The 13,237-nt window shown below is 42.0% G+C and overlaps 1 protein-coding gene across 8 annotated transcripts in view; it reads left to right on the top strand.

Annotated features, from left to right (window-relative positions):
- Positions 1 to 13,237, top strand: part of SH3KBP1 (SH3 domain containing kinase binding protein 1) — a 357,471-nt gene that overhangs the window by 235,421 nt on the left and 108,813 nt on the right. For all 8 annotated transcript variants that reach the window (XM_023514341.1, XM_003791888.3, XM_023514340.1 and 5 more), the window contains one exon: positions 8,297 to 8,372. In XM_023514341.1, the coding sequence (XP_023370109.1) occupies positions 8,297 to 8,372 (76 nt within the window). The remainder of the gene's footprint in view (positions 1 to 8,296; positions 8,373 to 13,237) is intronic.

The raw sequence follows: 13,237 nt of genomic DNA, 5'->3' as shown, positions 1-13,237 counted from the left end.
GTGTTTTAGAGATTGGTTGGTAGGTGCAACATGGTGGGTCAGGGTAGGGGGGTCACAGTCTGAAAAATGATTTCAAGATAAGAGAACAGTATTTGCGTGTGTCCGTGTATATACACATAGCTGGGTGATAAGGACCCATCTGAGTGAATAGGGCCTTTTCATCAGAGTAAATGTGAAACTAGATGGTATGTAAGAGAACAGGGTAGTTTGAATATTTAGAAGTCATGGGCAGAGAGATGTAAACCAGAAACATGGCAGAGATTGGATTCTTCTTTATGGCAACCAATAATTAATAGGAGGGCAAGAAGTGTGTGTGTGTGGGGGGGCAAGAAGAAGTAAGACAAAGCAATAAAGACCTAGGAATATTGTGGACACTGTGCTATCACTAGTAACCAGGCTGGAAGGAGTTGATGCATGACACCAAATGAAACAGTGGCATTCTAAAAGGCACAGGGGCGCTCTGGTTTGTCAATGAGGACACCTCCTGTCTTCATACCTGTCATGCTGGGGTGCTAATGCTAGGGTACAGGGTGAAGATGGTGACCCAGTGCTACCTGCTCTGTTCAACACTTGACTGACCTCTCACTTTGTGGGGAGAAGAGAATAATGAGCACCTAGGTCTTGCTCTCAAGGAAGGCACTATTTCTGAAGAGAAAGGATGAGAAAGGTAGTTGAAGGTAGTATATCAGTGTGATATACTTGACAGCTGCTTCTAAAACAACTATGAATCTGACAAGGTCTTTAACTGTTACTGAGCAGAGAGGTTTAATATAATTTGAATTCTCTTTAACTTTTTGAAACAACCATGGAAATAAACCTGATATACATGACTCTAATTCTTAAGCCAAATTTCATAATCAAAAACATTCTTTTTAAATTTTATATTTTTCTCATAACCAAATTTAAAAATACACTGTGAAGCCTGCCCCTTTGGAGGAGTCAGAATTGGTAGAATGGTGTAGGAGGTGCTTCAAAGGTAAGCTCTACCCCTGGAATGGAACCATGAAGTAGTTTTTTCTTTTACTGGATCGTGTGTTGTATTTTTAGAATTTGGAGTTTTATTTTACTCTAACATATCCGTCTGTTGATATCAAATAGTTTCAGCTGGGCCCACCAAATGCAGGCGCTCTGACAGTTGCTGATGTAAATTTCCCAGTGAGCAGGAAAGCCTTCCAGGGGAAGCACACAGGGCGCTCCTTTGTTGAGACGCTCCCTTATGCTAGTTCGCTTTTGGCTCTGACATGAGCTGGCTCATGGGCCTTCTGCTCTGTTTTTATTCCTTCTGAAAGCCAAGAAGACTTTTCATAATGCCATCAGTCATAGGTGTTCATGAAGGCAGCATGTAAAAATAAATACGAATAGTTTACAGTGAGTTGTAATAGCAGTCTGAGGATCTGAGTTATGATATAAATGAAAACTGCAAAGTTGTGGATGTGGTCAAATAGAGATACCGTTTTGTCTTTCCTCCTGTAACTGTGTCCTGTCTCATATTTTCTCCCTATCCTATATGTGAGCAGGACTAGAGATAACTGTACTGAATGGTTGGGCACCCCCTACACACCTCTGTGGAGAGCCAAACCCCACAAATAGCTATTTCAGCATATACTGTGATGTTCAGCATCCTTCTCCCTTTCTGGCTATTTTCCTGCCTCATGTTGAAGGAGCACTTAATAAATCTATACTGAACAGAAAGGAAGGGAGTTCTATCAGATACTAGTGTTGTAAAAGGAATGCCGTCAAAGAGCCGTCCTTTATCTTGTGTTTTACCAGCGGTTTAAAAGTCATCGCTTATGTTTGGCTTTGTGTGAGCCCTTGAGTAATGTCTACCTATAGATAGCTTCTCAGAACATCATCCTCTTCTAGAACAGCTGCCAGAAAGCCTGGCCTCTGGACAGGGGCACTTTGCCAGCTGCTAGAATTCAGGGAGCAATCTCCCTCCTCCCCTTACCCAGTGAACCTGCCTGCCTTTGTGATCTAAGAGTTGGTGTGTGGTATTCTTGGACAGGAAACTTTCTTCTCCTTAGCATTGTCCTATAATTAGAAACTTTTTTTTTACACTCAAAGGATTTTGTATCTGAATTTGAATAAATGAAAAGAAATGATAGACTCTTCAGCAGGATCTTGGTCTCACGTTCCATATTCACAAAGAGAAACGGATACATTAGTCATCTGGGAACTGGAGAGCCCTGGACTCCAATCCAGTAATTGTCTTTCCTGTAAGCATTAGTTTTTTCATTTTGGCATAGAAAAGAAAAAAAAATTACTGCTCCATTAATTGAAATCATATGGTGGTTATCTGTACTGATGCTGTATTACTGGGTCTTGTAGAGGTAGGAATATATATGATACTCCCACTATACACAAAAATCCCAAAACGTCTATTAAGTGCTTTTGGCAAGAAAGCTAAAAGGAGAGGGACTTATATTATTAAATCTTCAAAGGAATGAATTTTCTGAATTATTTCTTAAAAATTAGGTTTTAAATAAAGATTGGGACATAGTAAGAGATAAAAATTGACACCAGCCTGATGATTCGTGTGTGTTGAAATAGATTCATAGCAATAGCGTATGTAAATGTTCAACTCTATCCATCCATCCATATGTACATTTATTCCTAGACCAAGCAGTGGCTTCCAGGTTGGAGGACAAGAAAACCAGACTAAGATGGATGTGTGAGGTCTGACAATTAAGTTTGAAAATTCATCGTAGAAAAATGCTATATACTTCATTGCTGAATATCACTAGGGTCACCTTTAAAGCACTCCCCTTGGGAAGCTAATGCACTGATGTCTGTGCCTAGTCTGCCCTTCAAAGCAATTTTGGAACTTTTTTCTGAAATGGCCATCAGAGCTGTCATGTAAGTTATGATAATTAAGTTCTTGAGCTCGTCCTGGGAAAAGTACTTTGAAGGGTGGACTAGGTGCTGGTGTTGGTGCATAGCATCCCAAGGGGAGTACTTCGAAGGTGACCATAGTGGTATTCAGCAATGAGATATATAGCATTTTTTCTAGGATGGGGTTGTGAACTTAATTGTCTGATCTCATATATACTAGGAAGTGGTTTTTTTTTTTTTTTTTTTTTGCAGTTTTTGGCCGGGGCTGGATTTGAACCCGCCACCTCCGGCATATGGGATCGGCTCCCTACCTTTTTGAGCCACAGGCTCTGCCCTTTTTCTTTTCTTTTTTGTTTTTTTATGAGACAGTTTCACTTTATCACCCTCAGTAGAGTATCGTAGCATCACAGCTCACAGCAACCTCCAACTACTGGACTTAGGCGATTCTCTTGCCTCAGCCTCCAGAGTAGTTGGCGCCCGGCACAACGCCCGGCTATTTTTTGTTGCAGTTTTTCTGGGGCTGGGTTTGAACCAGCCACCCTCGGCATATGGGGCTGGCGCCCTACCCACTGAGCGACAGGCGCCGCCCCGCCCCCCGCCCTTTTCATTTTCGTTGCCTGTTTTATTAGGACAGCAAAGAGCCGCTGGCTGGGGCGGATGGGGGCGGAGTCAGGGGAGCTTGGGCTGCTTCAGCCAATGGCAGGAGCGGCCTTCCTGTCACCATGGCAACGGCGGCTGTTCTGAGGGGGACCAGGCACCCATTGGGTAGAATCTTCCAGAAGGCACGAAAAGAAGGAAGCAGAAGTGGCACATGGAGGGGCCGGTGGAGGCGCCGGTGAGTAAATGCCACAGATTCTGGAAAGTTCTCATCAATGTGATATGTAAAGCTGAGGAAGTGAGACCTCCGCTTTTGGGTCGGTAGATCAGCGCCGGCGTTGGTGTGTCGTTCACGGCAGAGCAAGGCAGTCAGCCAGCTCGAGCTTGTAGAGCGACCCGCCGAGGCTGAGCGCCGCTACCCTCAAGGGTGAGTCCTATGCCTGTTGATACTAGGAAGATTTTTTTTTAAACAGAGTCTCACTATGTCGCCCTCAGTAGAGTGCTGTGGCATCACAGCTCACAGCGACCTCAAACTCTTGGGCTTAAGTGATTCTCTTCCCTCAGCCTCCCAAGTAGCTGGGACTACAGGTGCCCACCATAGCGCCTGGCTAGTTGTTGTAGTTGTCGTTGTTTGGCAGGCCCGGGCCGGGTTCAAACCTGCTGGCTCCCGTGTATGTGGCTGGCACCCTGGCCGTTTGAGCTATAGGTGCCGAGCCAATACTGGGAAGTTTTGAAGCGTAGCACAGAGGGAAGCAGAAATGATAGGCCAAGCACGGGAGTGGGACCTGAGAGTCTATTCCATCCAATGGCATATGATAAAATGGGCCTATTTGCAGATCCTAATCAAGGCGGTCAAACCTGTGGCCCCATGGGCCACATGCTGTTTTTGTGAGGACTTTTTTTGCTTATCTGTGGTGTCAGATATCAGGAAAAGTATGCATAGATGTTTTGTTTGCTAATCAACTTTTGTTAGTGTTTGTGTATTTACTGTATGGCATAGGACAACTCTTATTTGTCCAGTGAGTGGCAGGAAAGAAAAAAACTTGGGCACCCCTGCCTTAGGTGGTGAATGAGCTGTGTCCAGAGCATGTCAACACATCCCTCAAGCATGGCTTGTGCAGCTATCTTTTTTTTTTTTGAGACAGAGTCTCAAGCTGTCACCCTGGGTAGAGCACTGTGGCATCATAGCTCACAGCAACTTCCAACTCTTAGGCTCATCCTCTTGCCTCAGTTTTTCTATTTTTAGTAGAGACAGGGGTCTTGCTTTTGCTCAGGCTGGTCTTGAACTCGTGAGCTCAAGCTATCTATCCAGAGTAGAGTGCTAGGATTACAGACATGAGCTACCATGCCTGGCCTGGATAAGCCATGTTCCTTATGGCATCCATGAGGGTGAGAACCCAGTACTCTGTGGAGGAAGCCACAGTGGAGATCCCATATCCTCGTCCATTGCAAGCCTAACATCCTTCCTCACTGCTTGCTAGATGGAGGAGAGATGTGCAGATGGGATTCCCTGATTTCTCTATTCAGGCCTGCATCATAGCCAACCTTCAGTTACACATGAGCTATGTACTGGAGCTAGACATTGTTTTCATGAGGCATACCCTTTGAAATTTGGGATTCTGTTCGTTTTAAGCCCAGTGGATCAAAGATGTTTTCAGAAGTAGAGGGAGCTGAAAGGCTGTTGGAGAAGCAATAATTCACTGCCCTTTGTCTTTGCTCTTGTATCTAGAGGAAGGGCAGGGACTGGAGTTCCCCAACTGGGGCTATTTGGAAAGGTATGGGGTATCTGGGATAGATGCAATGATTTGGGGGGCACTAAAACTTTAGTGGGCAGGAGTAAGGTTTACTAACTGTCCTTTGGTGTGTCAGGCAGTCTTCTACAATGAAGAAATGCACCCACCTAAAATGCCAGTAAAGGGGAACACTGCAAAAGAGCAGCAGGGTTTAGCTCCCTCTGAAGGTTAGTACAGCCACGGGCATCTGCCTGCTTAGCCTTCCAGGTAGTCTGAGCCCAGAGAGGCAAGACACAGCCTTCCAGTTTGGGTTCAGAACCGCTTTTTCTCTCCTCCTTCCTCCCTGCCCTTTTCGTTTTCCTTTGGTGAAGGGTCTCATGGCCAATTATGCATCCCCACTTTTCCCTTAGTGATGGTGTCTCGTTGTGTGCTACTAAAGTCAAGTTCCTCTCTGAACTGACTCATTTAGTAGCAATGACAAGTTCTTATGCCAGTGAGACTAGAAAGGGTAGAAAGTATTTGGTGGAAAGGTTGAAGGAGAAAAGAGAAAGAAGAGTGAAAAAGAAGTTTTATAACTCATCTACATATGGGAATAGGCACATGAGTTTTTAATCTAAGAAAAGGTATTTGATTAGTAGTAATGGAATCCCTCTTACACTTAGGTCAGTGGTTGTCAAACTTGATCATGCATCAGAATTCCATGAAGGGTGTTTTTTGTCAGACTGCTAGGCCCCATGCCTGGAGTTTCTGACTGAGAAAGTCTGGGGCGAGGCCTGGAAATTTGTTTCACTAGCACGTTCTCAGGTGCTGCTGGTGTGGGGGAACCACACTTCTCTAGGTATAGATCCTCGAGAAGTGAGAAACACTGGGACAATCCTCATCTCTAGATACCTGCAGGACCAGGCTGAGAGGGGAGGAACTTGCTGTATTCTAGATTTTTAGTCATGGCTCATGAAGAAGGGAGGATTTAAGGTCCAGCACCCCCAAAAGATGAGTATAATATCAGCTTCACTATCACCCCCATTGCTTGGATCCATGCAAAGGCCAGTGGGCTGTTATTTTCTGGGGGAGGTGGGGAACAGAGTAAGCTTTGCCTTTTGTGTGTCTTTTTGTACCAACGTTAAGTATATTTAATTGGTGGCCTTTCTTGATGTTTGTTACCTTGGTCATTCTGGTAAGCCAGGATAGCAGAGATGATGTATGCAGTACTTTTTTGTTAGCGAAGTAGTTGTGAGAATGTACAACCTGCAAAGCTTTCTCAAAGGAAGGCATCTATCTGGTTTAAAACCCAAACCACTGCCTGTCTCATTTTTTTTTCCAGGAAAACAAAATCAGGAGTAGGAATAGTGTTTAGTGTTACATTCCCTGATTTGCTTGGTCCACTGTCAGTAATAACTGAAATACTGGCTGCTTTTGTTTTCTCCTTCCTGATGTGCTAACAATAGCGATGTTTTATCCAGTCCCTGAAAGGGAAAAACAAAGAGGTTGGCAGGGATGCTGCTGAAAGTGTGAACAGGAATGCGAATGAAATGACACTTTGAGAAGCTTTTACTTTTATTGTCAATATCTAATTTTTCAAGATAATTCTAAGAACAGTTTCTCATCAAATTTGACCTTATGCCAAAATAGCATCAAGCTCTTTTCTTCCCTGATGATCCCTTGGAATCATAAAATGTTATTACTTAGAGTATTTAGCAGCAGTTGAGGGGCAGCATATTATTTTGGGTTTCATTTTTTTTTTATCCAATATAGAAAGCCCTGCAGCACTAAATAAAAATGTCACCATGTAAAATCTAAAGGCTTTCTGTCACAAATGTTTTTAAAAATTCATGAAGAGCTGAGGATTTGATTTATCCTGTTTCTGTGATTTATTCATATTTAATGTTAGGTTCAATGTTTGAAGCATAGAGAACTTTTTCAAATTAAAAACTGTGGTGAATTAGTTTTATCCGAAGAAAAACTCCACCTTGCCCATTTTTGAGTTATGCAGTTCATTCCTCTTCATGCGTTCAAGAGACAGAGATGTTTGGTTTTCTCATTGGCTGAAATTCTCACTGGTGAAACCCTTCATTATTGGAGGATGTTGATTTACCTGGCTCCTTGGTCATGACAGCTATTTCTCTGCTATCAGCATACATCTTCCTCAGGCTTTAATAGTGATTGTGCAAGCGTGGTGTCAAAGGAGAAGAGTGGGGAACAACCTCACCTTTGGAACCACTAAGTCTGTTTGCTTCTGGTTTTGAGCTGCTGAGTTGCCTGTGTTTCCGGAACATCTTTAGGCACAGACCATATCTAGTCTTCTCTATGGATGGTTCATAAATAACAATAATAGAATTAGCATCAAATGAAAGAAAGAAAATGAACTGAAACTTGTAATCTTTTTTTAAAAACTAGTCAATAAATGTGTAGAATTAGGGGGCATTGGAGTTTTTCAAAGTCCCAGAGGGTGAAATTAGCATCAAATGAAAGAAAGAAAATGAACTCAAACTTATAATCTTTTTTAAAAAACTAGCCAATAAATGCGTAGAATTAGGGGACATTGGACTTTTTCAAAGTCCCAGAGGGAGGGAAGGGAGCTGTTAAGCTGACTTTGACTTGAGGGCAGCTAGCTCTGTCCTGGAGGACATGAGTGTTTCTCCTCATTCACTATGAGGCAGATGGAATTTTAAATGGCTGTACAGAGATGCAATAAGGTACAGCCTCCCTGGCCACCCTGGATTCTGCCTGCCGGGCCATCCTGTCCCACTGGCCCACCATTTCTTGTATCTTTTCCTTTGATCTCTTCCCTCCTATTTCTGTTCTTCCACTCTGTAGTTACTTTTGAGCACCTCTGTTGGGCCACGGATTGTGCTTCCATAGACTGAGTCGTCTTCTCATAAAACGTGACAAACAAGAGAATACAAGGTACCAAGTGCTTACAAGGGCAAAGCTCTTTTGACCTATTTTCCCCCTTGTATGTCATTGAGGGTCCGACTTATGGAAAAGCAGTAGCCAATACACAGAGCTTTAATTTAAGAGTGTGGTTTTAAGAGCCAGTTTCAAGCATTTTTGTTAATATGATCTTTATTTATTCCTTTGCTTAGTCGAAGCAATCATCTTGATAAGTAAAACTCTTCTGTTTTTCCCTCTCTCAGACTATTGGAAAGAAGTTACCTCCAACTACAGCAACTCCAGACTCTTCAAAGACAGAAATGGACAGTAGGACAAAGAGTGAGTTTCCTTGGTTATCTATTTGACATTTGAAAGCACTTAAGGATTTTGTGATGATTGAAATTTTTTTTTAAAAAATCCTTATATAGTCTTGTTAGCTTTTTCAAATGCATCAGAACAAATGTACATAAATGTGTTTCTTTAAAGTCCATCACTAAGATGGACACAAGTTAGATTCAGACCTCCCAGATTTTTCCTTCTTTGAGGAACTTGGTTCTTTCCTGCCACATGTATCTTGCCCATGTGCAGAGCTAGGGTTTATCTGTATGTAACCAAAGTACTTTGAGTTGTTAGGTGGCAGAAAGATAGAGAATGTTAACTTAAGCACTTTAGGGATTCATGACCACTTTTAGCCTAACCACTCAACTAATACTACTGACCCTTAATGACCTACCAGCACCCTCAGCACATCTCCGAATACCTCCAGTTACCTCCGGTAGCTGCAAGCAGGAGACTTAAGTCTTTTGGGAAGGATTAAGTGAATGGAAGGGAAGGGTTAGCTGTGTTTTAGAATATTAGCCAATAGAAATATTGTGTGAGCCCTATGTAATTTAATATTTTCTAGTAGCTGCATTTAAAAAAAAAAGAATGTTTGAGTTAGTTTTAAAATATTTTACTTAACTCTGTATATCCAAATGCTATCATTTTGACATGTAATCTACATAAAATTATTAAATGAAATACCTTCATTCTTCATGTGAAACCTTCATAATCTCCAATGTATTTTATAGGTACAGCATATCTCAATTTGGGGTAGCCGTATTTCAAGTGCTCAATAGCTATATATGCCTAGTGGCAGCCATACCAGACAGTATTGTTTTACAGTAATTCTGGGGTCTTGTGTGGGTTTCCTGGGCCTGAGAATGAACATGGTTCCAAATGTTCAGATCCTGCAAGCAAGTAGGAGGTTCCTGGCTCTAGCCCAAGCTTTGTTCAGTCCTAAAGTATCTATTAACTACATCTATACACTTGGCTCTCTAGAAGCATCAAGGTGAGGGACAGATTACTAATAAAGAGCAATTTTCCAGAGTCCAGGTGATGTGTTGTGGCCAAGTCAAAAGGCACATATTCTAGGACCAGCTCTGTTATTAGTAGCTGTGTGACCTTGGGCAAATAATTTTACTTCTGTGGCCTTCCTCCTCATTGTCTGCATTATGTGTGAAGTCAGAGGGTTATGCTAGAGAAAACCCCTGAGGTTTCTCTCAGCATCTGCGTCCCCTGATTCAATTCTAAAAGCTTTACAACTCAGAGTGGAAGGTTATACCTGGATGGGATGGGAGAAACAGGAAGAAAGATGTAAACAATTGGGTGGAAATTAGAGAAAATGTCATTGGGTATAGATATTAATATGCCTGTCAATGAGTAGCAGGTCAGGAAGGAGAATTAATCACTATCATGGAAGACTTGAGAGATGTTTATTGACAGACATTTTTCATGGACCCTAAGGCAAGAATCTTTGCAGTTTAACCTCACCCCACACACACTCTCTGGCGTTCATTGTCAGGAGCAAATTCTGAGATAATTGTTCTCCAATCACTTCCATTTAGTGGCACCCCAGTCCTTAAGAAGCCCCCTCCATTTGGACCATTTTCATGTTTCTGGATGTTGATGTGACACCTATGTTTAGGTGGCAGGCCACAGAACATTGACCAACTACATATGACCAACTACATATTAGAAATGACACTGAGCTTGGGATCTGAGCAGCTTCCTTCCGTCTTCCCTCTGGTTAGAAGACAAACTTATATCAAAAATTGCCCAGGAGTACAGAAGAGGGTAGCTGTTTCCTGCATACCTGTCTCCTTAGCCTGCTAAAAAACTAGCTTATATCAGAATTAAGTGTTACGATGATTCAAAAAATATTTAAGTGAGTATTTCCTGAGCTGAAAGTAAAACTCAGCTGATCAGGATCTATTTAAACCCCCCCACACACACCAAAAAAAGCTTTTATGATATTGAAATTCATAGTCATTGTGTCAAAACATTTATATTCTAGTTCTAGAAAAGTTCACTTGTACCCTTGTTAGACAGATATATAGGTGATCTTTCCGGTCACCCTCCCACCACCCAGCCGCCCTTTTCCCCTCCCCTTTCTCACCCCCTCCCCTCACAATGACTATGCAAATGACATGAAATTTATGTGAACCAGCTTGATGAAAGTATTTCAAAATGTATATGAAAACACTACACTATACCCCATGTTTGCATTAATGTATACAGCTATCATTTAATTAAAAAAAAAAGAAAGAAATTCATTGGAAACTCCTGAAGGGGAACAGATTGGCATAATTTTCATAACAAGAGGAAAACTGTCTAAATATTCATAATGAAGTGCCCTGAGGTTTCTCACCACATCTGGAGTTTCCCCCTTTCTTATTACAATTGATGCAGATTTGTGGCCTCTGTATAATAGAAAAATAGTCCAAAGAAAGGGCTATTTAACATCTTTCTGAACAAATAGTTTAGTCTTATAGATTCAGAAGAACAGTTGAACAGGTGGGTTAGAAAAAAAAAATCCTTGGCGGAATTTGTACTAGGGCAAATCAGGCTTCTGAATAAATTATAATAGGAGGGCAAAGGCTAAGTTTTCTCCCCTTTCACTTCATAACTGGATACTTGTACCACCTTTATCATCACTCTGTTCATTTTCTTGCTCTTAGGAGTTTTCCTCTATGACAGTGACACATGGTGTCGGGCTTTCATGAGACCACTGGTTCCTCTAGGTTGAAGCTCTATGTTCTATTTACTGTGTTTCCCCCAGAATAAGACCTACCCCCAAAATAAGCCCTAGCAGGATTTCTATGCATTTGTTAAATATAAGCCCTACACCCAATAATAAGACCTAGTGATGGGCGTGGCTATGCAGCGTATCTGTATAGCCAGGCCATGCATTTAAGACATCCCCTGAAAATAAGCCCTAGTATGGGGGCGGCACCTGTGGCTCAAAGGAGTAGGGTACCGGCCCCATATGCTGGAGGTGGTGGGTTCAAACCCAGCCTCGGCCAAAAACTGCAAAAAAAAAAAAAAAAGTAAATAAATAAGCCCTAGTGTGTCTTCTTGAGAAAAAAATAAATATAAGACTGTGTCTTATTTTTGGGGAAGCACAGTAATATCTCTCCCATATCGTCTAGAAAAGTGTCATGTAATCAGTGGGCACATAATATGTGGTGGTTGTGAAAAAGAAGTGTATTTATAATTTTTTATTTATCAGGTTCTGGGTGAGACAATCTTTTAAAAGCTTTTAGCTATGCCTTTTATATTTACCTGGAAGGATTTGGAGAATATCCTCCCAAGTAAAGTATTACAAGAATGGAAAAGTAACCATCCAGTGTACTCAGTAGTAATATGAAGCCAGTAGATGAATAACTACATGCCCACATGAGAGAAAAACACAACTAAATTCGAAAGGGGGGAGGGAGTGTATGAAGCTCTCACGTAATGGGCGCAGCGTAGGGCTGTACAGCACACCTGGGTGAAGGACTCAACTACAAATTGGACTTTACCTAACAAATGCAAACAATGTAACCTAATTGTATGTACCCTTATATTAATCGAATTTTTAAAAACGCCATTAGCTATGGGTCCCTCTCGCCAAGTGTATATGTAATTCCTCACAGTGAGACCTTCAACATGATGGTAGAAACATCTCTCAAAAACATGTTCTAAACACTTATTTACACATTTTTCTACAAACCAGCACAAAACGCATCTCTACAGAAACATGCTGAGGTTTAGCTTTTAAATGTGTATATGGAAACCACATATAATGAAACTTTAAACACAATGGTGAGAACAAACTTCAAAAGCAAATTCTAAACACTTGCCTACAGAGTTCTTTGCTAGGGAAACCGTTTCATTCTCTGTGAGAAAAGGACACATTTGTCCATTCAGGGCACATAGGCTTGTTCCAGGGTCTCAGGGTTAGTAGGGTTGCCAGTGTCACAGTGTTGTGTTGTCAGAGCCTTTGTTTCTTACTAGCTACTGCTCTAGCCCAATCAGCCTAAGACCTCCAGGGGCAAACCTGTGGTCCAACAAAGTCAGGTTTATTGGTGCTTGGCATCCAAGGAGGCTGCAGAGCAGGGGACCTGTGGATAGCACACCAGATAAAAGAAAAGATTGTTGCAGATTTTGAGGAGGGATGGAATTTAGTGAAATTTAAATAAAAAAGCATTTGATAGGCTTAAAGCAAAGCAGGGCTGTGTGGCAAGGGGTCCACCTCAGGTCCTATTTCTCTAGTAGCCATGGAGTAAAGACCACATGCAACATTACGTCCAGACACGAATTATGGGAGGCACTGCACTTGTGCTGGGAGGCAGAGCTGCTTCCTTAGGTCAGAGTGACTTACTTAGTGGAACATGTCATTCTTACTGACAAATTTTGTTTAAAAAAACGGAGAGTCTGATAGTTTTTCCTCAAAAACCACACAGACTTTTCTCAGGGAGTAAGAAGGTTATAGCACTCAGAGAAGGGGGTTGTTAAGGATACTTTACAGCTGCAGCACACGTTTGGGGGAAACTCTTTCCTGATCACTTTGCAGCTGGCCTTATCTGTGTCTGTCACACCCCAGCCTGATGAATGGCTGGGCAAAGTGTTTCTTTCTCAGTCTGACTCATTTTTCCTTTTTCACCACATGTTTAAACAGGAGAAAAAAGGGTGAACTCCTTCATGTTGGTTTTTCCTCAGCTTTATAATATACGCCTAGGGGCCCTTTGTTCCTGTTTTTCCAGGCTAGCTGTGTGGCTCATGCGTCCTCCTGAAGCTCACTCATTCTTGGGCCTGGGAAAGTGGGCACATCTAATTTGAAACCTATTTCCTCTCCTCCCACACCGGACATGTACTAAAGCTCTCATGCCTGATGTCCTAGG

Source organism: Otolemur garnettii, unplaced genomic scaffold, assembly GCF_000181295.1.
Source record: "Otolemur garnettii isolate 467f Iridium unplaced genomic scaffold, OtoGar3 scaffold00051, whole genome shotgun sequence".
In the NCBI taxonomy this organism is placed as follows: Eukaryota; Metazoa; Chordata; class Mammalia; order Primates; family Galagidae; genus Otolemur; species Otolemur garnettii.
Note: the sequence above shows the minus strand (reverse complement) of the source record. Positions and strands in the feature narration are given on the sequence as shown.